Below are 25,899 nucleotides of genomic sequence, written 5' to 3'. Positions count from 1 at the left end.
AGAAACCCCTGTAAAAAGGTTTGAATCTCTGGCAAGGATGCTAGCCGCTGTTGAAAAAAGATGGAGAGAGCCGAAATTTGAACCTTCAGAGAGCCCAGTCTGAGTCCTCCCTCTAGACCGGCCTGAAGGAAAAGTAACAGTCGAGATAAGTGGAAGTTCGTTGAATTCCATCCCCGTTCCTGACACCAAGCCATGTACCGTTTCCAAATCCTGTAGTAGTGCCTGGCTGTGACTGGCTTCCTAGCGGCAATCATTGTAGGAATGGCCGTTCTTGGAATCCCTCTGTTTCTTAAGATCCGGGTTTCAATAGCCACGCCGTCAAACGCAGCCTGTTCAGGTCGGGGTGTAGAAACAGTCCCTGAGATAGCAGGTCCTCTCTCTGAGGTAACCTCCAAGGATCTTCCGCAAGTAACCCCCGCAGGTCGGTGTACCAACTCCTGCGGGGCCAATCTGGTGCGATTAGAATCGCCCACACTCGTTCCCGCTTCACCCTTTTCAGAACCCTGGGTATGAGTGGGAATGGTGGAAATATGTAAACCCACCTGTAACGCCAAGGAAGCGTTAATGCGTCCACTCCTTCTGCTGCTGGATCTCGAGTCCTTGACACACATCTGGTCAGCTGATGGTTTTGCCGAGACGCCATTAGGTCCACCTGAGGCAGACCCCATCGTCTCACCACCATGTCGAAAATCCGTGGATGTAGGCACCACTCTCCCGGATGCATGTCCTGGCGACTGAGGTAATCTGCTTCCCAGTTTTCCACACCTGGAATGAACACTGCGGAGAGGATGATGTTTCGTTTTTCTGCCCACAACAAGATCTTTGTGGCTTCATTTAACGCCATCCTGCTCTTTGTCCCTCCTTGACGGTTTATGTAAGCCGTCATCGTGACATTGTCCGACTGAATCCTGATGTGCTGATTCATGACTATGTCTTCTGCTAAGAGAAGCGCATTGTAAACTGCTCTTAGTTCGAGGATATTTATGGGTAGTCTGCTCTCCTGTAACATCCACCGTCCTTGAAACTGGTGGTCCTCTAGGACGGCTCCCCAACCTCTGAGACTGGCGTCCGTTGTCAGAATCCTCCAATCCCAAATGCCGAATTTCTTGCCGGCTGCAAGGTTCTTGTGTAACGACCACCATATCAAGGAGACTCGTACCTGCGGTTTAAGTCTGATTCTCCGATGGAGAAGCCAGTGCGAGCCTGCTCCCTGAGCAATGAGGTTTATTTGGAATGGTCGGGAATGAAGTCTGCCGTACTGGAGAGCTTCGAACGACGCCACCATCTTCCCGAGAAGTTGCACACAGAGGTGCAGAGAAACCGTTTGCGTCCTCAGTACCTGAGCCACTAATCTCTGTAGGTCCTGTACCTTGTTCTCTGGCAGGAACACACGTAATAGTACCGTGTCCAAGATGAGACCGAGGAATTGAATCCGTTGAGTCGGTATGAGGTTGGACTTTTGGAAATTGATAATCCATCCATGTTGAATTAGAAATTGATGGGATGTCTGAACATCCTTGAGCAGTCGATTTTGAGATGGTGCCTTGATCAGTAATCGTCCAGATAAGGTATAATCGTGACCCCCAACAGTCTCAGTCCTGCAACCATGATTGCCATGATCTTTGTGAAGATTCTTGGGGCTGATGATAGACCGTACGGCAAGGACCGGAATTGGTAGTGATCCATCAGCAGTGCGAACCTCAAGTAAGCCTGGTGAGGAGTCCAGATTGGAATATGCAGATATGCATCTTTTATGTCCATGGATACCAAGAACTCGCCCTGTTCTAGGCCTGCAATGACCGATTGGATTGATTCCATCTTGAATTTGTAGACCCTTAAGAACTGGTTGAAAACTTTTAAAATTGAGTATTGGTCTGACCGTCCCGTCTGGCTTTGGCACGACAAAAAGATTGGAATAGAACCCCGTTCCTCTCTGAGAAGCGGGAACCGGAATAATGACCTCTGCCTGTAGCAACTTTTGAATTGCTGCCCGTAGTGCCCTTGCTTTTTGAGAGCACTGAGGCAATCCTGTCATAAAAAACTGACTGTGAGGCCTCTGTTGAAATTCCAGTTTGTATCCCTGAGAGATTAAGTTGTTCACCCAAAGTTCTGGTGAGGTTTTGGCCCAGATGTCCTGAAAACCTTCCAGTCGGCCGCCCACCAAGGGGGACCCCAGGTGAGCTGGGAGGCCGTCATGCCACGGTCTTGTCAGTAGGTTTATCCTGCTTTCTGGTTGCTGCCTGTGAGCGGCCTCTACCTCTGCCCCCACGTGCTTGTGTACCGAAACCCCTTCCTCGGGCTCGAAAGGACTGTGATTGAAATGAAGTAAACGCAGGTCCCGAATAACCTCTCCTAGTTTGTGGGGTGGTTCTCGTATAAGGAGTAGGCAGAAAAGTGGACTTCCCCGCTGTAGCCTGCGAAATCCACTTGTCTAATTCTGGTCCGAACAGCATTTCACCCCCAAAGTGGATGGATTCTACCGCCTTTTTGGTCTCAGAGTCTCCCTGCCATTCTCTGAGCCATAAAATCCGTCTAGCCAATATGGCCGATGCAGATATGCGCGATGCTATTCTGCTAATATCCTTAGAAGCTTGACATAAGTACGATGCAGATTCCCGAATGTGTTCCGCCAGTTGAATAATCTCTTCTAAGCTATTTTCCTCCTCAATAGGTTGTACAATACGGCCGGACCATGCACCCATGGCCTTGTTGACCCAAGCACAGACGATCGCAGGTCTCTGCGCTGCACCAGCTGCAACAAAAATTGACTTTAACGCAGTGTCAACTTTACGGTCTGACGCATCCTTTAAAGTAGTTACGTTAGTAATTGGTAAAATTGTCTTTTTTGACAACCTTCCTAGTGAAGCATCCACTACCGGCGGAGTCTCCCACTTGTCCATTACACCCAAAGGTAGGGGATAAATTACCTGAAACCGTTTCGGAAATTGAAACCGTTTGTCAGGTTGTTTCCAAGCCTCCTCTACCTGAGATTGGAGGGATTTAGGAATGGGAAACACTGCTGAACGCGGCTTCTGGGATTCTAACAAATCGAAATCTTCCGGCTCCCGTATTTCCTCGTCTTTAAAGCTTAGGATCTTTTTTACCGCGTCAATTAAGGAGTCTAGACCTGAGATTGCAGAGTCCTCTTCTGGAAAGTCGGCGTCTAGGTTAGGTTCAATTAATTCACCTTCCTCCGTATCAAGAAGAAAACCCTCTTCTGATTCTGGTATCATAGGGAGAGTTCTTTTAACAGCCTTGCGCACACTGGTTTCTGCGTGTGCGGGCGGCGTTAACCTGATCAGAAATTCCTCCATCGTCTTTGAGAATCCCGCAGCCCATTCTGATTGCTGCTTGCACGATTCTGCCATCTCCATAGAGATTCTATTAGCAAGGTTGTCTTCCCATGCCGTAGCCAGAGCACTGCTCCCAGGTGGAGCGTCCTTGTCTAAGCAGGAGTCGCATACCCCGGAGCTGCCAACACGCGTGCTCTTCTTGTTACATTTCGTACAAACATAACAGGTCTTGGTTGCCTTAGACATGTTGTTTTGAAAACCCTGTACCAGGGTAACCCGCCGCGCTCTCACCCTTTAAACTAGGAAGAGAAAGACTGGGAGATGACGGAAGCGAAGCTATTGGATCCGGCTGGAATTACCTGTCCTTTTCGTATATAAAAGGAGCAGGCCAATATCTTTACTGTAATTAAATTTAAAAAATAAAAAAAATAAAACACCAGCCGACTCGCAATCCTCACACCCCAACTGTAAATCAGCTACGATGTTAGGGTTGGTATTCGCTTGCTTCCGTGTATTTTCTGCAGGATCTTTGAAACAGAAGTCCCTTGAAAATATAAATTGTAAAGTTTGATTACCTTTCAGGAGATCCTCATATACTGTAAATTTATTGTACACCAGCAGAGGGAGCCGTTACCTAACGATCTCTCTGCTATATTATGCTATGCAGGCAGTGCAGCAGGGGGAGCTAATTCTGTAATAAGCAACCTTCTCCTATGTACTTTACTGGGGGAAGGGGGATGACCCACCCATTATCACATTCTGGCGCCATAATCATTAAATATGGCCCCCACTAAATGTCCTTTAATACTATATGGTCTGCCCCATATATAGTTTCTATTTCATTATAGTACTGGAAGCACTTGCTGCCTTGATTTTTTATTTTTTTTTGGCCCCCTCCCGCTGCCCGCTGGCTGGCGTGCGCAGAGTCTGCTATCTGGCGCTCGGTGAGTAGACTTCCCCGCTACTATTTGGCGCGCTCCGCACCCGCTGGCCGGCTCGCGCCGGGACAGTCCCGTAGCGGCGCCTGTGCTCCGCTTCGGCTGACCGATTCGTCGCTGTGTAGCGCGCCTCTCTGCCGTCGCTCCCTGCTCACAGGGAGGAAGGGCTGAGTCCCGCGCCGCACTCTGCTCCCGCGCCCGCCGCTGTACATGCAAGAGGGGGTCTATTACAGGAGGCAGCAGTGATAGTTTATGATATTAAATAAGGAAGGACATCCAAGAAAAAAAAAAAAAAAAAAACATGAAGGACCCTGCCTAAGCTACTTCTTTCCTTCAATCAGTACTCACTGTTAGGAGGACTTGGAGGATCTCCTGTGGAGAGAGGCAGGTCCCTTCAATAGGGATCTTTGTCTCTCCAATATATATGTGTCTCTGTCTCCCTTTTATTAGGTGGACGCAGCACACACTGTTATTTTAGTCAGGAGCTTAGTGCTCCAGCACATTTTTTCAAACTTAGGAAAGAGGGATGTGAAGGGGGAGGAGCCGGCTGTGCAGACAATGCTAATTTTAGATTGTGCCACACCTCCGGTTCAAGGCTTCACACCCCTACTGTATAGGACTCCAGTGTCCCCTAGTGGATGAAAGAGAAATACTTAAGCGTTTGTAAAACCACGGCACTGAGGTACAGGCTGGTTTTACAAAGGAGACCTTGCCCTACAGTCACGGAGACCAGTCGCATCTATTTTAGAAAATGGCGCCCAGCATCTCAGTCAGGGAGTGAGGGAGAGTGTGAGGCAGCTCGAGAGCGAGAACACCAGCAGTAGATGGTGCCTGTAGCTGGGGGAGGGGTTACAGGTCAAGCGCCTTATCCCTTATGCTGGTCCTCACCACCTGGTACTATGGAGCCTTATTTAAAATGGATATATTGGTATCCGACCTGTGCTCCCATGCCCTGGTGGATATAGTGGGGTCCCTGCACGGCCACAGTGGCCACACCAGCGTCGCGGTCCGTCTGCTTAGACCGCGATTTACCGACGGGACCCTCTTACCTCCTCCCTGTTGTGCAGCCACATGATCCAGGAGAGTGGCAGCGGCTGTGTGCCTAAAAACCGGTGCGTCTCCGCTGCAAGTATCAGGGAACCAGGCCGCGGGAGTACACAGTGCCACCGAGGGAGGTGATGGAGCTGCAGCACAGCATGCCAGGATGACATAGAAAGTGCTGTGGCCCTTGAAGTCTTCTAAAAAAGCTCTTTTCAGGGATGCCTAATGCAGCCCCCTGTTAGTTGACCTGCACTGCAGGCACCAACTTACAAACATATATAGATAGGTGTCATTACAATTGTCTGCGATGATTTCACAGGTGTGCGTTATCGCGGCAGAGGTTGCACTTTACAGCGGCCCGAATTTGCTTGCCATCCCATAGAGGTCCAAAACTTGAGTGCAAATTCAGACTAAAACTACCCTGCGAAGGGTGCGAGATCGGGTGCAGTTGTCAGCGTTTAAACGCCACGGCAAGGCACATCGCACCGTTCACTGCTAATTGGACTGACACACAAACTTCAAAACTAGTCACCCGCAAAGTACAACACATTCACTCAGAAGCTTCTGGTAACTAAGGGCCCGATTCAGAGATGGACACAGCTAGGAAGTCTGATTTACATAAAGAAGCAGGGAACCCAAGATGTATCATCAAATATCAATACCTGTTACGATGTAGAATTCTTGTGAACGTTATACATAAAGCAATATTCAATTACAGTGTATTAATGTTACAGCACTTTTCACTAGATAGAGGACTTACCTTAGGATTGTACTCAGCATTTCGAGCTCTAAGTGCAATTGTTTTTAAGTCCAATTTGCAGCCAAGATTCACTGTGGACACTATGTTTCTGCAAAAACATCAAGAATGAAGAATAAATGTAAATTATAGGTTGTATAATAGTGAAGAAAAGAAAAATACAGTGGGGTAAAAAGTATTTGGAGAGCCACTGATTGTGCAAGTTGACCCACTTAAAAAGATATGAGGTCTGTAATTTCCATCATAGATACACTCCAACTGTAAGACAGAATCTGAAACAAAAAGAAAAAAAAAAAAACTAGGAAATCACATTGTATGATTTTTAAACTATTTGTATATTCTTGCGGAAAATAAATATTTGGACAGTCAAAAAGTTTAACTCAATGCTTTGTAATATAACCTCGGTTGGCAATTACAGAGGGCAAAAATTTACTGTAGTTCTTGACCAGGTTTGCACACACTGTAGCAGGTATTTTGGCCCACTCTTCCATGCAGATATTATCTAGATCTGTCATGTTTTGGGGCTGTCGCCGGGAAACACAGACTTTCAACTCCCTCCACAGATTTTTTTTATTGGGTTGAGACTGGCTAGGCCACTCCAGGACCTAGCAATGCTTCTAACGGAGCCACTCCTTAGTTGCCCGGGCGGTGTGTTTGGGGACAATGTCATGCTGGAAGACCCAGAGGGAAGGAGGTTCTTTCCCAAAATCTCACGATACATGGCCCAATTCATCCTCTCCTTAATACGGATCAGTCGTCCTGTCCCCTTTGCAGAAAAGCAGCCCCAAAGCATGATGTTTCCATCCCCATGCTTCACAGTGGGTATGGTATTCTTGGGATGCCATTCATCATTCTTCTCCCTCCAAACACGGCGAGTGGAGTTTATACCAAAGTTTGATTTTGCTCTCATCTGACCACATTACATTCTCCCAATTCTCCTCTGATCATCCAGATGGTCACTGGCAAACTTTAGACAGGCCTGGACATGTGCTGGATTAAGCAGGGGGACGTTACGGGCACTGCAGGATTTCAGTCCATGACGACTTAGTGTGTTACTAATGGTAACCTTTGTGACTGTGGTCCCAGCTCTATTGAAGCCATTGACCAGGTCCCCCGTGTAGTTCTGGGCTGATTCCTCACTGTTCTCAAGATCATTGATACCCCACGAGGTGAGATCTTGCATGGAGCCCAAAGTCGAGGGAGATTTTCAGTGATATTGTATTTCTTCCATTTTTTAATAATTGCTCCAACAGTCTATCTCTTCTCACCAAGCTGCTTGCCTATCGTCAAGTAGCTCATCCCAGCCTTGAGCAGCTCTACAATTTTGTCCCTGGTGTCCTTAAATAGCTCTCTGGTCTTGGCCATGGTGGAGAGGAAGCGTCTGACTGTTTGAGGGTGTGAGCAGGTGTCTTTTATACAGATAACCAGTTCAAACAGGTGCCATTAATACAGGTAACGAGTGGAGGATAAAAGAGCTTCTTAAATAAGAAGTAAGTAACAGGTCTGTGAGAGCCAGAAATCTTGCTGCTTGTTAGGTGAAAAAAAACAGGGGGGGGGGGGGTCCAAATATTTATTTTCCACAAGAATATATAGGTAAATTGCTTAAAAAAATAAGATTTTACTTACCGGTAAATCTATTTCTCGTAGTCCGTAGTGGATGCTGGGGACTCCGTAAGGACCATGGGGAATAGACGGGCTCCGCAGGAGACTGGGCACTTTAAGAAAGAATTTGGATTCTGGTGTGCTCTGGCTCCTCCCTCTATGTCCCTCCTCCAGACCTCAGTTAGAGAAACTGTGCCCGGAAGAGCTGACAGTACAAGGAAAGGATTTTGGAATCCAGGGCAAGACTCATACCAGCCACACCAATCACAATGTATAACTAGTGATAAACTTACCCAGTTAACAGTATGAACAACAACAGAGAATCAGATCAACCCTGATGCAACTATAACATAACCCTTATTTAAGCAATATCTATATACAAGTATTGCAGAAGAATTCCGCACTTGGGACGGTCGCCCAGCATCCACTACGGACTACGAGAAATAGATTTACAGGTAAGTAAAATCTTATTTTCTCTAACGTCCTAGTGGATGCTGCGGACTCCGTAAGGACCATGGGGATTATACCAAAGCTCCCAAACGGGCGGGAGAGTGCGGATGACTCTTCAGCACCGAATGAGCAAACACAAGGTCCTCCTCAGCCAGGGTATCAAACTTGTAAAACTTTGCAAAGGTGTTTGAACCTAACCAAGTAGCCCCTCGGCAAAGCTGTAATGCCGAGACCCCTCGGGCAGCCGCCCAAGAAGAGCCCACCTTCCTTGTGGAATGGGCCTTAACTGATTTAGGCAGCGGCAATCCAGCCGCAGAATGAGCCTGCTGAATCGTTTTACAGATCCAGCGAGCAATAGTTTGACTTGAAGCAGGCGCCCCAAGCTTGTTGGAAGCACACAGGATAAACAAAGATTCTGTTTTCCTGACTCTAGCCGTTCTGGCTACATAACCTTCAAAGCCCTGACTACATCAAGTAACTCGGAATCCTCCAAGTCAGTAGTAGCCACAGGCACCACAATAGGTTGGTTTATATGAAAGGATGAAACCACTTTCGGCAGAAATTGTGGACGGGTCCGCAATTCTGCTCTATCCGCATGGAAAACCAGATAGGGGCTTTTATGTGACAAAGCCGACAATTCTGACACACGCCTAGCCGAAGCCAAGGCTAGTAGCATAACCACCTTCCACGTGAGATATTTTAACTCCACGGTTGGAAGTGGCTCAAACCAGTGTGATTTCAAGAAACTAAACACCACGTTAAGATCCCAAGGTGCCGCTGGAGGCACAAAAGGGGTCTGAATATGCAGCACTCCCTTTACAAACGTCTGAACTTCAGGCAGAGAAGCTAGTTCTTTTTGAAAGAAAATAGACAGGGCCGAAATCTGAACCTTAATGGAACCCAATTTAAAGCCCAAAGTCACTCCCGACTGTAGGAAGTGAAGGAAACGGCCCAGCTGGAATTCCTCCGTAGGGGCATTCCTGGCCTCACACCAAGCCACATATTTTTGCCATATGCGGTGGTAATGTTGAGTCGTCACATCCTTCCTAGCCTCTATCAGCATAGGAATGACCTCATCCGGAATGCCTTTTTCTGCTAGGATCCGGAATGCCTTTTTCTGCTAGGATCCGGTGTTCAACCGCCATGCCGTCAAATGCAGCCGCGGTAAGTCTTGGAACAGACAGGGCCCCTGTTGCACAAGTCCTGTCCTAGAGGCAGAGGCCACGGGTCCTCTGTGAGCATTTCTTGCAGATCTGGATACCAAGTCCTTCTTGGCCAATCCGGAACAAAGAGTATTGTTCTCACTCCTCTTTTCCTTATGATTCTCAGCACCTTGGGTATGAGAGGAAGAGGAGGAAATACATAGACCGACGGGAACACCCACGGTGTCACCAGTGCGTCCACAGCTATCGCCTGAGGGTCTCTTAACCTGGCGCAATATCTCTGCAGCTTTTTGTTGAGGCGGGATGCCATCATGTCCACCTGTGGCAGTTCCCACCTACTTGCAATCTGCATGAAGACTTCTCGATGAAGTCCCCACTCTCCAGGGTGGAGGTCGTGCCTGCTGATGAAGTCTGCTTCCCAGTTGTCCACTCCCGGAATTAACACTGCTGACAGTGCGCTTACGTGAATTCTGGTGGCTTCTACCATCGCCACCCTGCTCCTTGTGCCGCCTTGCGGTTTACATGAGCCACTGCGGTGATACTGTCTGACTGAATCAGAACCGGTTGGTCGCGAAGCAGGGACTCCGCTTGACGAAGGGCGTTGTATATGGCCCTTAGTTCCAGGATGTTGATGTGAAGGCAAGTCTCCTGACTTGACCACAGCCCTTGGAATTTTCTTCCCTGTGTGACTGCCCCCCACCCTCGGAGGCTTGCATCCGTGGTCACCAGGACCCAGTCCTGAATGCAGAATCTGCGACCTTCGAGAAGGTGAGCACTCTGCAGCCACCACAGGAGAGACACCCTGACCCTGGGGGATAGGGTGATTAACCGATGCATCTGAAGATGTGATCCGGACCACTTGTCCAGTAAGTCCCATTGGAAGGTCCTCGCATGGAACCTGCCGAAGGGAATGGCCTCGTATGATGCCACCATCCTTCCCAGGACTCGAGTGCAGTGATGCACTGACACCTGTTTTGGTTTTAATAGATTCCTGACCAGTGTCACGAGCTCCTGAGCTCTCTCTATCGGGAGATAAACCCTTTTCTGGTCTGTGTCTAGGATCATGCCTAGGAGAGGCAGATGAGCTGTAGGAACCAACTGCGACTTTGGAATATATAGAATCCAGCCGTGTTGCCGTTACACTTCCAGAGATCGTGATACGCTGTTCAGCAACTGCTCTCGATCTCGCTTTTATGAGGAGATCGTTCAAGTACGTGAAAATAGTGACACCTTGCTTCCGCAGGAGCACCATTATTTCCGCCATTACCTTGGTGAATATTCTCGGGGCCGTGGAGAGACCAAACGGCAACATCTGAAATTGGTAATGACAATCCCGTACCGCAATTCTGAGGTACACCTGATGAGGAGGATAAATGGGGACATGAAGGTATGCATCCTTTAAGTCCCGAGTCACCATAAAATCTCCCCCTTTCAGGCTTGCAATGACCGCTCTTAGCGATTCCATCTTGAACTTGAACCTTTTCAGGTATATGTTCAGGGATTTTAAATTCAATATGGGTCTGACCGAACCGTCTGGTTTCGGGACTACAACATGGTCGAATAATAACCCCCTCCTTGTTGAAGGAGGGGAACATTGACCACCACCTGTTGAAGATACAATTTGTGAATTGCAGTTAACACGGTTTCCCTCCCGTGGGGGGAAGCCGGCAGGGCCGTCGGTGAGGGGGCATCTTCTCAAAGTCCAGCTTGTATCCCTGAGACACTATATCTATTGCCCAGGGATCTAACAAGGAGTGAACACACTTGTGGCTGAACTTACGAAGGCGTGCCCCCACTGGGCCTAGCTCCGTCTGTGGAGCTCCAGTGACATGCGGTGGATTTTTGTAGAGGCCGGGGAGGACTTCTGTTCCTGGGAACTAGCTGTGTTGTGCAGTTTCTTTCCTCTGCCCCCGCTTCTGGCAAGAAAGGACGCACCTCGGACTTTGTTTCTTTGTTCGAAAGGCTGCATTTGATAATGACGTGCTTTCCTAGGCTGTGCAGGAATATAAGGCAAAATATCAGAATTACCAGCTATAGCTGTGGAGACCAGGTCCGAGAACCCTTCTCCACACAATCCTCAGCCTTCCATATGCCTCTTACGTCGGCATCATCTGTCCATTGCCTATTCTACAGGACACGTCAAGCAGAAATCGACATAGCCTTGACTCTAGGACCCAGTATACTCGTGTCTCTCTGGGCATGTTATATATATATATATATATATATATATATATATACACATACATACATATATATATATATATATACATATATATATATATATCTCTTAAGACAGCATCTTATATATATATATATATATATATATACATATATATATATACACACACACACACACTAGGGTCTCAATCTCTGCTGATAAAGTACCTGTCCACGCTGCCACAGCGTTATAAACCCATGCCGACACAATCGCCGGTCTGAGTAGTGTACCAGAATGTGCACGCTATCTGCAGGGTCCCTGAGAATAGCTGTTACGTCAGGGCTACCTTTTGGGGGCAAACGTGACACCCTAGGGGAAGATTCCCATCATATCCTGGCCCTAGTGGGGAAAGGATACTGCCTGAGAATTCTTTGTGGGAAACTGCAGTCTCTTGTCTGGAGATTCCCGCTCTTTTTCATCATGAGAGGAGGGAAATTTACCTCAGCTTTCTTCCCCTTAAACATGTGTACCCTTGTGTCAGGGACAGATGAGTCATCAGTGATATGCAAATCATCTTTTATTACAATAATAATATATTGAATACTTTTCCGCCATTTTGGCTGTGACTTTGCATTATCGTAGTCGACACTGAAGTCAAACTCCGTGTCGATATCAGTGTCTATTATTTTGGATAGTGAGCATTGAGAGACTCTGAAGGTCTCTGCGACATAGGGACAGACATGGGTAGATTTCCTGTCTGTTCTCTAATCTTTTGTGCAATAAATTCACCTTAGCACTTAATACACATATCCAAACAGGTGTCTGCGTTGTCGACGGAGACACCCTCTCTCACACATATTTGCTCCATCTCCTCCTTAGGGGAGCCTTTTACCTCAGACATGTCGACACACACGTACCGACACCACACACTCAGGGAATGCTCATCTGAAGACAATTCCCCCATTAAGCCCTTTGGAGAGACAGAGGGCCAGATGTACTAAGCTTGAAAAGTGATAAATATCACTGTGATAAAGCACCAGCCAATCGGCTCCTAACTGTCATTTTTCAAACACAACCTGTGACATGGCAGTTAGGAGCCGATTGGTTGGTGCTTTATCACAGTGATATTTATCACTTTTCAGGCTTAGTACATCTCCCCGAGAGAGAGAGAGAGAGAGAGAGAGAGAGAGAGAGTATGCCAGCACACACCCCAGCGCTATAAACCCAGGAATAACACAGTAACTTAATGTTAACCCAGTAGCTGCTGTTTATATTGATTTTTGCGCCTAATTATGTGCCCCCCCTCTCTTTTTACCCTCTTCTACCGTGTAACTGCAGGGGAGAGACTGGGGAGCTTCCTCTCAGCGGTGCTGTGGAGAAAAAACATGCCGCTGGTGAGTGCTGAGGAAGAAGCCCCGCCCCCTCGACGGCGGGCTTCTGTCCCGCTTTCATGTACAATTTTGGCGGGGGCTCATACATATATACAGTGCCCAACTGTATATTATGCAAACTTTTGCTGCCCAGGGCGCCCCCCCCCCCCCCCCTGTGCCCTGCACCCTTACAGTGACCGGAGTATGTGGGTGTAGTGTGGGAGCAATGGCGCACAGCTGCAGTGCTGTGCGCTACCTCATATGAAAACTGGAGTCTTCTGCCGCCGATTTTGAAGTCTTCTTGCTTCTGTCACCGGCTTCTGTCTTCTGGCTCTGCGAGGGGGACGGCGGCGCGGCTCCGGGATCGGACGACCAAGGGTGCGATCCTGTGTACGATCCCTCTGGAGCTAATGGTGTCCAGTAGCCTAAGAAGCAGGACCTATCTTCAGGGAGTAGGGCTGCTTCTCTCCCCTCAGTCCCACGTAGCAGAGAGTCTGTTGCCAGCAGATCTCTCTGAAAATAAAAAAACCTAACAAAATACTTTCTTTTTAGCAAGCTCAGGAGAGCTCACTAAGTAGCACCCAGCTCGTCCGGGCACAGATTCAAACTGGAGGAGGAGGGGCATAGAGGGAGGAGCATCCAGAATCCAAATTCTTTCTTAAAGTGCCCAGTCTCCTGCGGAGCCAGTCTATTCCCCATGGTCCTTACGGAGTCCCCAGCATCCACTAGGATGTTAGAGAAATCATACAATGTGATTTCCTGTTTATTTTTTTCAGATTCTCTCACACAGCTGAAGTGTACCTATGATGGAAATTACAGACCTCTCATCTTTTTAAGTGGGTCAACTTGCACAATCGGTGGCTGTCCAAATACTTTTTTGCCCCACTGTAAATCAGTTTCCACACAAGAAACCAGCATATTAGGTCACTTAGTCGTGGTTGGTGGGCCCATATTTTAGGTCAAAATTATGCGAAGCTCCTCAAATTTACTCTGTTACATTGCAGAGTTTATTAGAATTATTCTGATTAGCAGTGTTTCGTATTTAGAGTGTGCTGCACTGCATTTCCACACTATACTGCAGTTTGGCACTAGTAAATCACCGTGAAGCTCCATGCACCATGACATCACAAATGCGCAAACCTACCAAATGGACTTGATTCTGCCACTGAGGCAGAGATACTCTCACTGGCAGATACTATTAGATACCATTGATCAATAACACAGATTACTACAGAGGCAGAACTCTAAGGCTATCACATAGATAAAACAAATATCAAATAGATGTGTAAGAGCACAGCAGTTACAAGCTTTTACAAGTACATTTGACGGAAATCCAGTAGGTAACTAGTGTTCACTGTAGGTGCAGGGTGCTGATGAGTAAGGACATATTTTAATTTTCAAGCACAAAGTTGTACATGTAAAGCTACAGTAGCTGTAGTAATACAGCACATCTAAACTTAGGCCCATCAAAAATAGGATTTTAATTACCTACCGGTAAATCCTTTTCTCGTAGTCCATAAGAGATATTGGGGAATCTAGTACGATGGGGTATAGACGGGGTCCTAAGGAGCCAGTACACTTTAAATTTCTTCACTGGGTATGCTGGCTCCTCCCTTATATGACCCCTCCCACAGGTAGTTATAGGTAAAAAAGTGCCTGAAGGAGAAAGGACATATATGAGAGAAGGAAACAGAACAAAGAGTAGCGAGATTTATAAACCAGCACACCACTAACATACAACGACCAGCAACGGCTGGCACAACAACAGGTAACCATAACCATATAAAAAAGAACCAGCAGAATAGTCAACGCACTGAGGCGGGCGCCCAATATCCCTTATGGACTACGAGAAAAGGATTTACCAGTAGGTAATTAAAATCCTATTGTATCTAGCATCCATAAGGGATATTGGAGAATCTAGTATGATGGGGATGTCCCAAAGCTTCCAGATCGGGCGGGAACATGCAGAGACTGGTGCAGCACCGCCTGCCCAAACTGGGTATCCTCTGTCAAACTTGTATATCCTCAAAGTGTTTTTCCCCAGCCAGGTAGCAGCTCAGCAGAGTTATAAGGCTGAGACTCCACGGGCAGCCGCCCAGGAAGAGCCCACTGATCCAGTAGAGTGGGCCTTTAGAAACTTAGGAACAGGCAAGGTTGCAGACACAGGGGCCTGATGGCTAGTAAGCTTAACCCAACGAGCAATCGACTGTTTCGAAGCAGGACAACTTTTTTTCTGTACATCAGAGAGCACGAACAAAGAATCAGTCTTTCTGATCAGAGCTGTTCGCTGTGGAACGCAGAGGACCATTTCCGGGCCACATGATCGACATCGTTTGGCGGCGTCATTGGTGAAGACGGAGGTCTTCCTGCAGCTACGTGCGTGGAACGCATGGGTTACTTACGCGTCATGTGACCGGGCGTCCACAGTATCCATCATCTACCTGTGGAATATAGAAGTTATGCGTAGTGATGTTGGTTTATCCCTGCGCCGCACTGATCGTGACGAGAAGTTCCCTGTGGAACACACTGTGGAACGCAGAGGACCATTTCCGGGTCACATGATCGGCATCATTTGGTGGCGTCATTGGTGAAGACGGAGGGATTCCTGCAGCTACGTGCGTGGAACACATGGGTAACTCCTGCGTCACGTGACTGGGCGTCCACAGGTGAATACGCTAATTACCTAGTTAAGGTCCTATATAAGGATGATGAACGGTTGTATGGACACATCTGATGATGAAGGATTTATCCCAATCCGAAAACGCGTTTATTTGTGACTTTTTAATAACTAATTGGACAGTTATTGGACACTGGCGATTGTAGCAGAGGGACTCTGGCAGAAACCGGAACTGCTTTTATCCACCACATTGTTGCTGACATCTGTGGAATCCGTGAGATACAAAGTGCCGCTGTTTTATCTTGGATGCTTTATATGCCTATTTTAAATATACGTTTGTGAGTGTATTTTTTATTAAATTCCTATTTCCCCTGTGACAACTGGCTACACGATTATGTTCTTTATTGTGCCTATCCCTCATATGCTGAATAAGCTTTGAGGAGGGTAGCACTTATGTTGTTACAGGTGGCCTAAGGAGATCTTCACTCCATTTACCATCAGTTTGAAGGAGTAACATCCATGTGGGAACTGGATGATCCTCATATTATATAAGCTCAGTAATTTATTTGTTTCACTTTGGTGTGATTGTTTACATGTATCTGTGGGAGGCGCAGGCCTAAACATCTATCTTTTTTGCACTTCCGGAGCAGAAGTGTCAGAACTGGACGGAAAACACAATAGGTTGATTCAGGTGAAACGCGGAGACAACCTTCGGCAGGAACTGCTGTCTAGTCTGAAGCTCCGCTCTGTCCTCGTAAAAGAGCAAGTAGGGAGTTTTACACGATAAGGCCCCCCCAATTCTGACACACGTCGTGCAGAAGCCAGGGCCAGTAACATCACAGTCTTCCACGTGAGGTACCGGTCTTCTCCCGTCATCAGAGGTTCAAACCAGGAGGACTGTAGAAATTCCAACACTACATTCAAAACCCAGGGTGCCATAGGCGGTACAAAAGGAGGTTGTATGTGGAGTACCCCTTGCAAGAAGGTCTGAACTTCTGCCAACACTGCCAATTTCTTCTGGAAGAAAATGGAGAGCAGAAATCTGGACCTTACTGGAACCCAGACGTAAGCCCTTATCCACACCAGCCTGCAGGAAATGCAAGAAACGTCAAGTGGAACTCCGCAGGCGGATACGTGCTTTCCTCGCACCAAGAGACATATCTTCTCCAGATATGATGATAGTGTTTTAATTTCACAGATTTCCTGGCCTGAACCATGGTAGCAAAAACCTTTTTGGAAAGGACCTTGTGAGCTAGGATGTTCCGCTCAACTTCCATGCCGTCAAACGAAGCTGCCGTAAGTCCGGGTAGACGAACGGTCCTTGTTGAAGATCTCATCTGAGAGGTAGAGGCCAAGGGTCTTCGACGGACATGTCCAGAAGATCCGCGTACCACGCCGTCCAAGGCCAATCCGGGGCAATCAGAATTGCCTGGGCTCCCTGATTTCGGATGCGCTTGAGCATCCTTGGGATCAACTGAATCGGAGGAAATAGGTAGACCAGCTGGTAAGGCCAAGGCGAAATCAATGCATCTACCGCCCTCGTCTGAGGGTTCGTGAGCAATACCAGTGAAGCTTCTTGTTGAGACGCCATCATGTCTATCTGTGGGCAGTCCCACCGGTGGATGATCTGTTGGAACACCTGATGGTGGAGACCCAACTCCCCCGAGTGGAGATCGTGATGACTCAGGAAGTCCGCTTCCCAGTTGTCCACACCTGGAATGTGGACATTGTTCTTGCATTTCTTTCGCCCAGAGGAGAATTTTTGACACCTCTCGCATGCAGGCTCTGCTTTTTGTCCCTCCTGGACGATTGATATACGCCACAGCCGCGGCGTTGTCCGACTGTACCTGGATTGCGTGATCTTTGAGCAGAAGAGAGGCCTGAAGCAGAGCATTGTAGATCGCCTGAAGTTCCAGAATGTTGACTGGAAGGAGGGCTTTTGGGGCCGACCACAGGCCTGCGTCCCTTGGGTGACCGCTCCCCATCCTGTCAGACTCTCATCCGCTGTGAGGATCCAATCCTGAAACTATGGCCTGCCAGGAAATTAGAGGATTGCAGCCACCACAGGTGGGAAATCCTGTCCAGAGGCGACAGCTGAATCATCCGGTGCATCTGTAGATGTGATCCAGACCACTTGCTCAGGAGATCCAACTGAAATGTACTGGCATGGAACCTCCCATACTGGATTGCCTCTTATGAGGCAACCATCTTTCCCAACAATCGTATGCAAAGATGGACGGACACTCGAGTAGGTCGGAGCACCATGCGGACCATCTCCTGAAGTGTTTTCGTCTAGTCCTCTGGTAGAAACACGTTTCCACACCACAGTATCCAGCAACATCCCCAGGAACAGGAGCCTCTGAGTTGGCTCCAGGTGGGACTTCTGTAAGTTGAGGATCCACCCATGGTCTGACAGAAGATGGATGGTGCAGTCGATTTGGATCAACAAAAGCTCCCTGGATCGTGCCTTTATCAGAAGATTGTCTAAATAAAGGGACCACATTGACCCCCTGGACCCGGAGTTGGAACATCACCTCCGCGATCACCTTCGTGAATACCCTCGGGGCTGTGGACAGGCCGAAGGGTAGTGCCTGGAATTGGAAGTAGCGCAAACTGCAGGTAGGCCTGATGAGGCTGCCAAATCGGAATATGGAGATAGGCTTCCTTGATGCCCAAGGGGACCATAAATTCCTCTTCTTCCAGGCCCGCAATCACTGCTTGCAGGGATTCCATCTTGAACCTTCAAGTAAGGATTCAAGGATTTGAGAATCAAAGCGGGTCTGACCAAACCATCCGGCTTCGGCACCACAAACAGGTTTGAGTAAAACCCCTTGCCGCACTACGGTAGTGGTACTGGAACAATGACGTGCGACTGGACCAATTTTGGATTGCCTGTTGCAACGTAACTTGTATATTCCTCAAAGCTGGTGAGCTTGATTTGAAAAATTGTTGGGGGGGGGGGGGGCGGAGAGAGTACAGTCTAACTCCAGCTTGTAGGCCTGAGAAACGAGGTCTCTGACCCAGGTATCCTGGCAGGAAGTCTCCCATACGTGGCTGAAGTGATGCAGTCGAGCTCCCACCTCGAGATCCCCTTGGGGTGGGTGGGCACAGTCATGCTGAGACCTTAGTGGAAGCAGAACCTGTGGACTGTTCCTGAGAACTGGTGCTTGCAGGTTTTCTGGACTTACCTCTGGTCACATTGGAGGCACCTTTGGCCTTAGATCAAAATCTTTCGGTCTCACAGGACTGGACAGACGGACCCAGATGGGAGCATCGCGCCAGCGGGGCCCCAGAGGGGAGAAACGTGGATTTCCCAGCCGTAACTTTGGAAATCCAGGTATCCAGTTCGACCCCAAAAAGCCATTACCCAGAAAAGGGGAGGGATTCCACATTACGTTTGGATTCTGCGTCCACAATCCACTGACGCAACCACAAGGCCCTGCGTGCCGACACTGCCACGGCAGAAGTCAGAGCATTAATGTTCCCCATCTCCTTGAGTGAATCACAGAGGACACGTGTAGTGTCCTGAATATGTTTTAGGAGAGTCACCATAGTAACTAAGGGCATATCTCCCGAGAGGACCCCCTGAATTTGAATGGCCCGGGAATGAATCGCATGGGTCATCCAGCAACCCGCGCAATAACCGGTCTGTGTGATATACTGGCTGCCGTGTATACAGACTTTAAGGTAGTTTTTATCTTCGTATCCCCAGGACCCTTCATGGTAAAGGAGCCTGGGTCAGGCAGCACCGCCTTCTTAGACAGGCGAGAGACAAACATCCAGGGGATTCCTTCAAAAATTTTCTACCTTCAGGAGCAAATGGGAAAGTGTGTAAAACATTTTTGGACAATTTTTTGTCTGGATTTTGCCAGGCTTGTTTGAATAGGTCATCTAACTCTCTAGAGTCAGGGAAAGTGACATCAGGCTTGTTTTGCACAAAGAAAAAATGACTGCTGTGACGCAGCGTCCTCTAGAGGGAGCTTTAACACGTCCCGTATAGTCAGAATTAGGGGTTCAATACACTGAGCAGAATCAGGATCCACACTAACAGGATCCACGTCATCCCCATCCTCCTGTATATCAATCATCTGTATCAGAGAGTAGAGCAAGTAAACCACGCTTCTGTGGGCCTGCATGAGAGAGGAGGGACTGCACATCTGCCCTAGAAGCTAAATCTGCAACAGCTTGTTGTAGTAGCTGAGTCTTCTGCACATTATAAGTAAGCTGGGATGACATCTCTGATATAGTTTTAAGAGACCCTAACCAGTGGGGTTCTGGACCCTCGCCCCCAGCCCCTTCACTTATTTGTGAAGATTGACTGCATTGTTCACATGAAATAAAGTCAGTAGATAATGGAGAATCTAGTGTGACATACACTGCACAGTTTGCGTTTACCCATGTTTGACAGTAAGCACAACATACACATACAGAGATAGCAAACCTGCCCTACTGTATGTGAGAGGAGAGACAGAGAGAGAGGATACCAGCACACCCTGAGCTGCACAGCCCCTGTGAGGCTGTCAGTTCACTAAAATAAGAATTTACTTACTGATAATTCTATTTCTCATAGTCCGTAGTGGATGCTGGGGACTCCGAAAGGACCATGGGGAATAGCGGCTCCGCAGGAGACTGGGCACAAAAGTAAAAGCTTTAGGACTACCTGGTGTGCACTGGCTCCTCCCCCTATGACCCTCCTCCCAAGCCTCAGTTAGGATACTGTGCCCGGACGAGCGTACACAATAAGGAAGGATTTTGAATCCCAGGTAAGACTCATACCAGCCACACCAATCACACCGTACAACTTGTGATCTGAACCCAGTTAACAGCATGATAACAGAGGAGCCTCTGAAAAGATGGCTCACAACAATAATAACCCGATTTTTGTAACAATAACTATGTACAAGTATTGCAGACAATCCGCACTTGGGATGGGCGCCCAGCATCCACTACGGACTATGAGAAATAGAATTATCGGTAAGTAAATTCTTATTTTCTCTGACGTCCTAGTGGATGCTGGGGACTCCGAAAGGACCATGGGGATTATACCAAAGCTCCCAAACGGGCGGGAGAGTGCGGATGACTCTGCAGCACCGAATGAGAGAACTCCAGGTCCTCCTCAGCCAGGGTATCAAATTTGTAGAATTTTGCAAACGTGTTTGCCCCTGACCAAGTAGCTGCTCGGCAAAGTTGTAAAGCCGAGACCCCTCGGGCAGCCGCCCAAGATGAGCCCACTTTCCGTGTGGAATGGGCTTTTACGGATTTTGGCTGTGGCAGGCCCGCCACAGAATGTGCAAGCTGAATTGTACTACAAATCCAACGAGCAATAGTCTGCTTAGAAGCAGGAGCACCCAGCTTGTTGGGTGCATACAGGATAAACAGCGAGTCAGATTTTCTGACTCCAGCCGTCCTGGAAACATATTTTCAGGGCCCTGACTACGTCCAGCAACTTGGAATCCTCCAAGTCCCTAGTAGCCGCAGGTACCACAATAGGCTGGTTTAAGTGAAACGCTGAAACCACCTTAGGGAGAAATTGAGGACGAGTCCTCAATTCTGCCCTGTCCGTATGAAAAATTAGGTAAGGGCTTTTATAGGATAAAGCCGCCAATTCTGAGACACGCCTGGCTGAAGCCAGGGCTAACAGCATTACCACTTTCCATGTGAGATATTTTAAGTCCACAGTGGTGAGTGGTTCAAACCAATGTGATTTTAGGAACCCCAAAACTACATTGAGATCCCAAGGTGCCACTGGAGGCACAAAAGGAGGCTGTATATGCAGTACCCCCTTGACAAACGTCTGAACTTCAGGAACTGAAGCTAGTTCTTTTTGGAAGAATATTGACAGGGCCGAAATTTGAACCTTAATGGACCCTAATTTTAGGCCCATAGACAGTCCTGTTTGCAGGAAATGCAGGAAACGACCCTGTTGAAATTCCTCTGTAGGGGCCTTCCTGGCCTGACACCACGCAACATATTTACGCCAAATACGGTGATAATGTTGCACGGTTACATCCTTCCTGGCTTTGATCAGGGTAGGGATGACTTCATCCGGAATGCCTTTTTCCTTCAGGATCCGGCGTTCAACCGCCATGCCGTCAAACGCAGCCGCGGTAAGTCTTGGAACAGACATGGTCCCTGCTGGAGCAGGTCCTTTCTTAGAGGTAGAGGCCACGGGTCTTCCGTGAGCATCTCTTGAAGTTCCGGGTACCAAGTCCTTCTTGGCCAATCCGGAGCCACGAGTATAGTCCTTACTCCTCTCCTTCTTATGATTCTCAGTACCTTGGGTATGAGAGGCAGAGGAGGGAACACATACACTGACTGGTACACCCACGGTGTTACCAGAGCGTCCACAGCTATTGCCTGAGGGTCCCTTGACCTGGCGCAATATCTGTCCAGTTTTTTGTTGAGGCGGGACGCCATCATGTCCACCTTTGGTTTTTCCCAACGGTTCACAATCATGTGGAAGACTTCTGGGTGAAGTCCCCACTCCCCCGGGTGGAGGTCGTGTCTGCTGAGGAAGTCTGCTTCCCAGTTGTCCACTCCCGGAATGAACACTGCTGACAGTGCTATCACATGATTTTCCGCCCAGCGAAGAATCCTTGCAACTTCCGTCATTGCCCTCCTGCTTCTTGTGCCGCCCTGTCTGTTTACGTGGGCGACTGCCGTGATGTTGTCCGACTGGATCAACACTGGCTGACCCTGAAGCAGAGGCCTTGCCTGACTTAGGGCATTGTAAATGGCCCTTAGTTCCAGGATATTTATGTGAAGTGACGTTTCCATGTTTGACCACAAGCCCTGGAAATTTCTTCCCTGTGTGACTGCTCCCCAGCCTCTCAGGCTGGCATCCGTGGTCACCAGGACCCAGTCCTGAATGCCGAATCTGCGGCCCTCTAGAAGATGAGCACTCTGTAACCACCACAGGAGAGACACCCTTGTCCTTGGAGACAGGGTTATCCGCTGATGCATTTGAAGATGCGATCCGGACCATTTGTCCAGCAGATCCCACTGAAAAGTTCTTGCGTGGAATCTGCCGAATGGAATCGCTTCGTAAGAAGCAACCATTTTTCCCAGGACCCTTGTGCATTGATGCACTGACACTTGGCCTGGTTTTAGGAGGTTCCTGACTAGGTCGGATAACTCCCTGGCTTTTTCCTCCGGGAGAAACACCTTTTTCTGTACTGTGTCCAGAATCATCCCTAGGAACAGCAGACGTGTCGTCGGAATCAGCTGCGATTTTGGAATATTTAGAATCCAACCGTGCTACTCCGACCTCTAACTGTTCTCTGGACCTTGCCCTTATCAGGAGATCGTCCAAGTAAGGGATAATTAAGACGCCTTTTCTTCGAAGAAGAATCATCATTTCGGCCATTACCTTGGTAAAGACCCGGGGTGCCGTGGACAATCCAAACGGCAGCGTCTGAAACTGATAGTGACAGTTCTGTACCACAAACCTGAGGTACCCTTGGTGAGAAGGGCAAATTGGGACATGGAGGTAAGCATCCTTGATGTCCAGAGACACCATATAGTCCCTTTCTTCCAGGTTCGCTATCACTGCTCTGAGTGATTCCATCTTGAATTTGAACCTTTGTATGTAAGTGTTCAAGGATTTCAGATTTAAAATAGGTCTCACCGAGCCGTCCGGCTTCGGTACCACAAACAGCGTGGAATAATACCCCTTTCCCTGTTGTAGGAGGGGTACCTTGATTATCACCTGCTGGGAATACAGCTTGTGAATGGCTTCCAATACCGCCTCCCTGTCGGAGGGAGACGTTGGTAAAGCAGACTTCAGGAACCGGCGAGGGGGAGACGTCTCGAATTCCAATTTGTACCCCTGAGATACTACCTGCAGGATCCAGGGGTCCACTTGCGAGTGAGCCCACTGCGCGCTGAAATTCTTGAGACGGGCCCCCACCGTGCCTGAGTCCGCTTGTAAGGCCCCAGCGTCATGCTGAGGACTTGGCAGAAGCGGGGGAGGGCTTCTGTTCCTGGGAAGAGGCTGCCTGCTGCAGTCTTTTTCCCCTTCCTCTGCCCTGGGGCAGATATGAGTGGCCTTTTGCCCGCTTGCCCTTATGGGGACGAAAGGACTGAGCCTGAAAAGACGGTGTCTTTTTCTGCTGAGAGGTGACCTGGGGTAAAAAGGTGGATTTCCCAGCCGTTGCCGTGGCCACCAGGTCCGATAGACCGACCCCAAATAACTCCTCCCCTTTATACGGCAATACTTCCATATGCCGTTTGGAATCCGCATCACCTGACCACTGTCGCGTCCATAACCCTCTTCTGGCAGAAATGGACAGCGCACTTACTCTTGATGCCAGAGTGCAAATATCCCTCTGTGCATCTCGCATATATAGAAATGCATCCTTTAAACGCTCTATAGTCAATAATATATTGTCCCTGTCCAGGGTATCAATATTTTCAGTCAGGGAATCCGACCAAGCCACCCCAGCACTGCACATCCAGGCTGAGGCAATTGCTGGTCGCAGTATAATACCAGTATGTGTGTATATACTTTTTAGGATATTTTCCAGCTTCCTATCAGCTGGTTCCTTGAGGGCGGCCGTATCAGGAGACGGTAACGCCACTTGTTTTGATAAGCGTGTGAGCGTCTTATCTACCCTAGGGGGTGTTTCCCAACGCGCCCTAACCTCTGGCGGGAAAGGGTATAATGCCAATAATTTTTTAGAAATTAGCAGTTTTTTATCGGGGGAAACCCACGCTTCATCACACACCTCATTTAATTCATCTGATTCAGGAAAAACTACGGGTAGTTTTTTCACACCCCACATAATACCCTTTTTTGTGGTACTTGTAGTATCAGAAATGTTCAAAACCTCCTTCATTGCCGTGATCATGTAACGTGTGGCCCTACTGGAAAATACGTTTGTTTCCTCACCGTCGACACTGGAGTCAGTGTCCGTGTCTGGGTCTGTGTCGACCATCTGAGGTAACGGGCGCTTTAGAGCCCCTGACGGTGTTTGAGACGCCTGTACAGGTATTAACTGATTTGCCGGCTGTCTCATGTCGTCAACAGTCTTTTGTAAAGTGCTGACACTATCACGTAATTCCTTCCATAAGACCATCCAGTCAGGTGTCGACTCCCTAGGGGGTGACATCACTAATACAGGCAATTGCTCCGCCTCCATACCATTTTCCTCCTCATACATGTCGACACAACGTACCGACACACAGCACACACACAGGGAATGCTCTGATAGAGGACAGGACCCCATTAGCCCTTTGGGGAGACAGAGGGAGAGTTTGCCAGCACACACCAGAGCGCTATATATATACAGGGATAACCTTATATAAGTGTTTTTCCCTTATATAGCTGCTGTATAGATTTATCTGCCAAATTAGTGCCCCCCCTCTTGTTTTACCCTGTTTCTGTAGTGCAGGACTGCAGGGGAGAGTCAGGGAGCTTCCCTCCAACGGAGCTGTGAGGAAAAAATGGCGCCAGTGTGCTGAGGAGATAGGCTCCGCCGAGAACTCGGCGGAGCCTTTCTCCCACTTTTTTAAGGAAAAATTGGCAGGGGTTAAATGCATCCATATAGCCCAGGAGCTATATGTGATGTATTTTTTGCCATATAAGGTGTTTTTATTGCGTCTCAGGGCGCCCCCCTCAGCGCCCTGCACCCTCAGTGACCGGAGTGTGAAGTGTGCTGAGAGCAATGGCGCACAGCTGCGGTGCTGTGCGCTACCTTATTGAAGACAGGACGTCTTCTGCCGCCGATTTTCCGGACCTCTTCAGTCTTCTGGCTCTGTAAGGGGGCCGGCGGCGCGGCTCTGGGACCCATCCATGGCTGGGCCTGTGATCGTCCCTCTGGAGCTAATGTCCAGTAGCCTAAGAAGCCCAATCCACTCTGCACGCAGGTGAGTTCGCTTCTTCTCCCCTTAGTCCCTCGGTGCAGTGAGCCTGTTGCCAGCAGGTCTCACTGAAAATAAAAAACCTAATTTAAACTTTTACTCTAAGCAGCTCAGGAGAGCCCCTTAGTATGCACCCTTCTCGTTCGGGCACAAAAATCTAACTGAGGCTTGGAGGAGGGTCATAGGGGGAGGAGCCAGTGCACACCAGGTAGTCCTAAAGCTTTTACTTTTGTGCCCAGTCTCCTGCGGAGCCGCTATTCCCCATGGTCCTTTCGGAGTCCCCAGCATCCACTAGGACGTCAGAGAAAATACTGTTAAACACTAACAATTGCTATCCTAAATAGGATTTATATAGTGTACACAAGCAGCTCTCCCTCTTTGCTACACCCTGTACCAGATGTCTGTAGCTGCAGCAAGCAGAGGAAGGCGTCAAAACGCCTCAGGTCCCGCTCTGAGGTAGCTTCGCCCCCTCCAATGGCGCCAGAGATACCTCATAGTATTATACAGATGGGTCCACATTTATCTTGACCTTTAATAGGATTAACTGAGACTGGCCAGTCGAACTTAATCCCCTGCTGTAATGACTTAATCCCCTGCTGTATTGTTCTCTGTATTGTATTGCATCCGAGAATAGAATAATGGTGTATGC

At 48.4% G+C, this 25,899-nt stretch overlaps 1 protein-coding gene across 5 annotated transcripts in view; it reads right to left on the bottom strand.

Annotated features, from left to right (window-relative positions):
• Positions 1-25,899, bottom strand: part of TBP (TATA-box binding protein) — a 265,871-nt gene that overhangs the window by 169,710 nt on the left and 70,262 nt on the right. For all 5 annotated transcript variants that reach the window (XM_063917702.1, XM_063917703.1, XM_063917704.1 and 2 more), the window contains exon 4: positions 6,033-6,120. In XM_063917702.1, coding sequence (XP_063773772.1) covers positions 6,033-6,120 — 88 coding nt within the window. The remainder of the gene's footprint in view (positions 1-6,032; positions 6,121-25,899) is intronic.

Source organism: Pseudophryne corroboree, chromosome 4, assembly GCF_028390025.1.
Source record: "Pseudophryne corroboree isolate aPseCor3 chromosome 4, aPseCor3.hap2, whole genome shotgun sequence".
In the NCBI taxonomy this organism is placed as follows: domain Eukaryota; kingdom Metazoa; phylum Chordata; class Amphibia; order Anura; family Myobatrachidae; genus Pseudophryne; species Pseudophryne corroboree.
The sequence above is the reverse complement of the archived record's forward strand: the minus strand, read 5'-3'. Positions and strand labels throughout refer to the sequence as shown.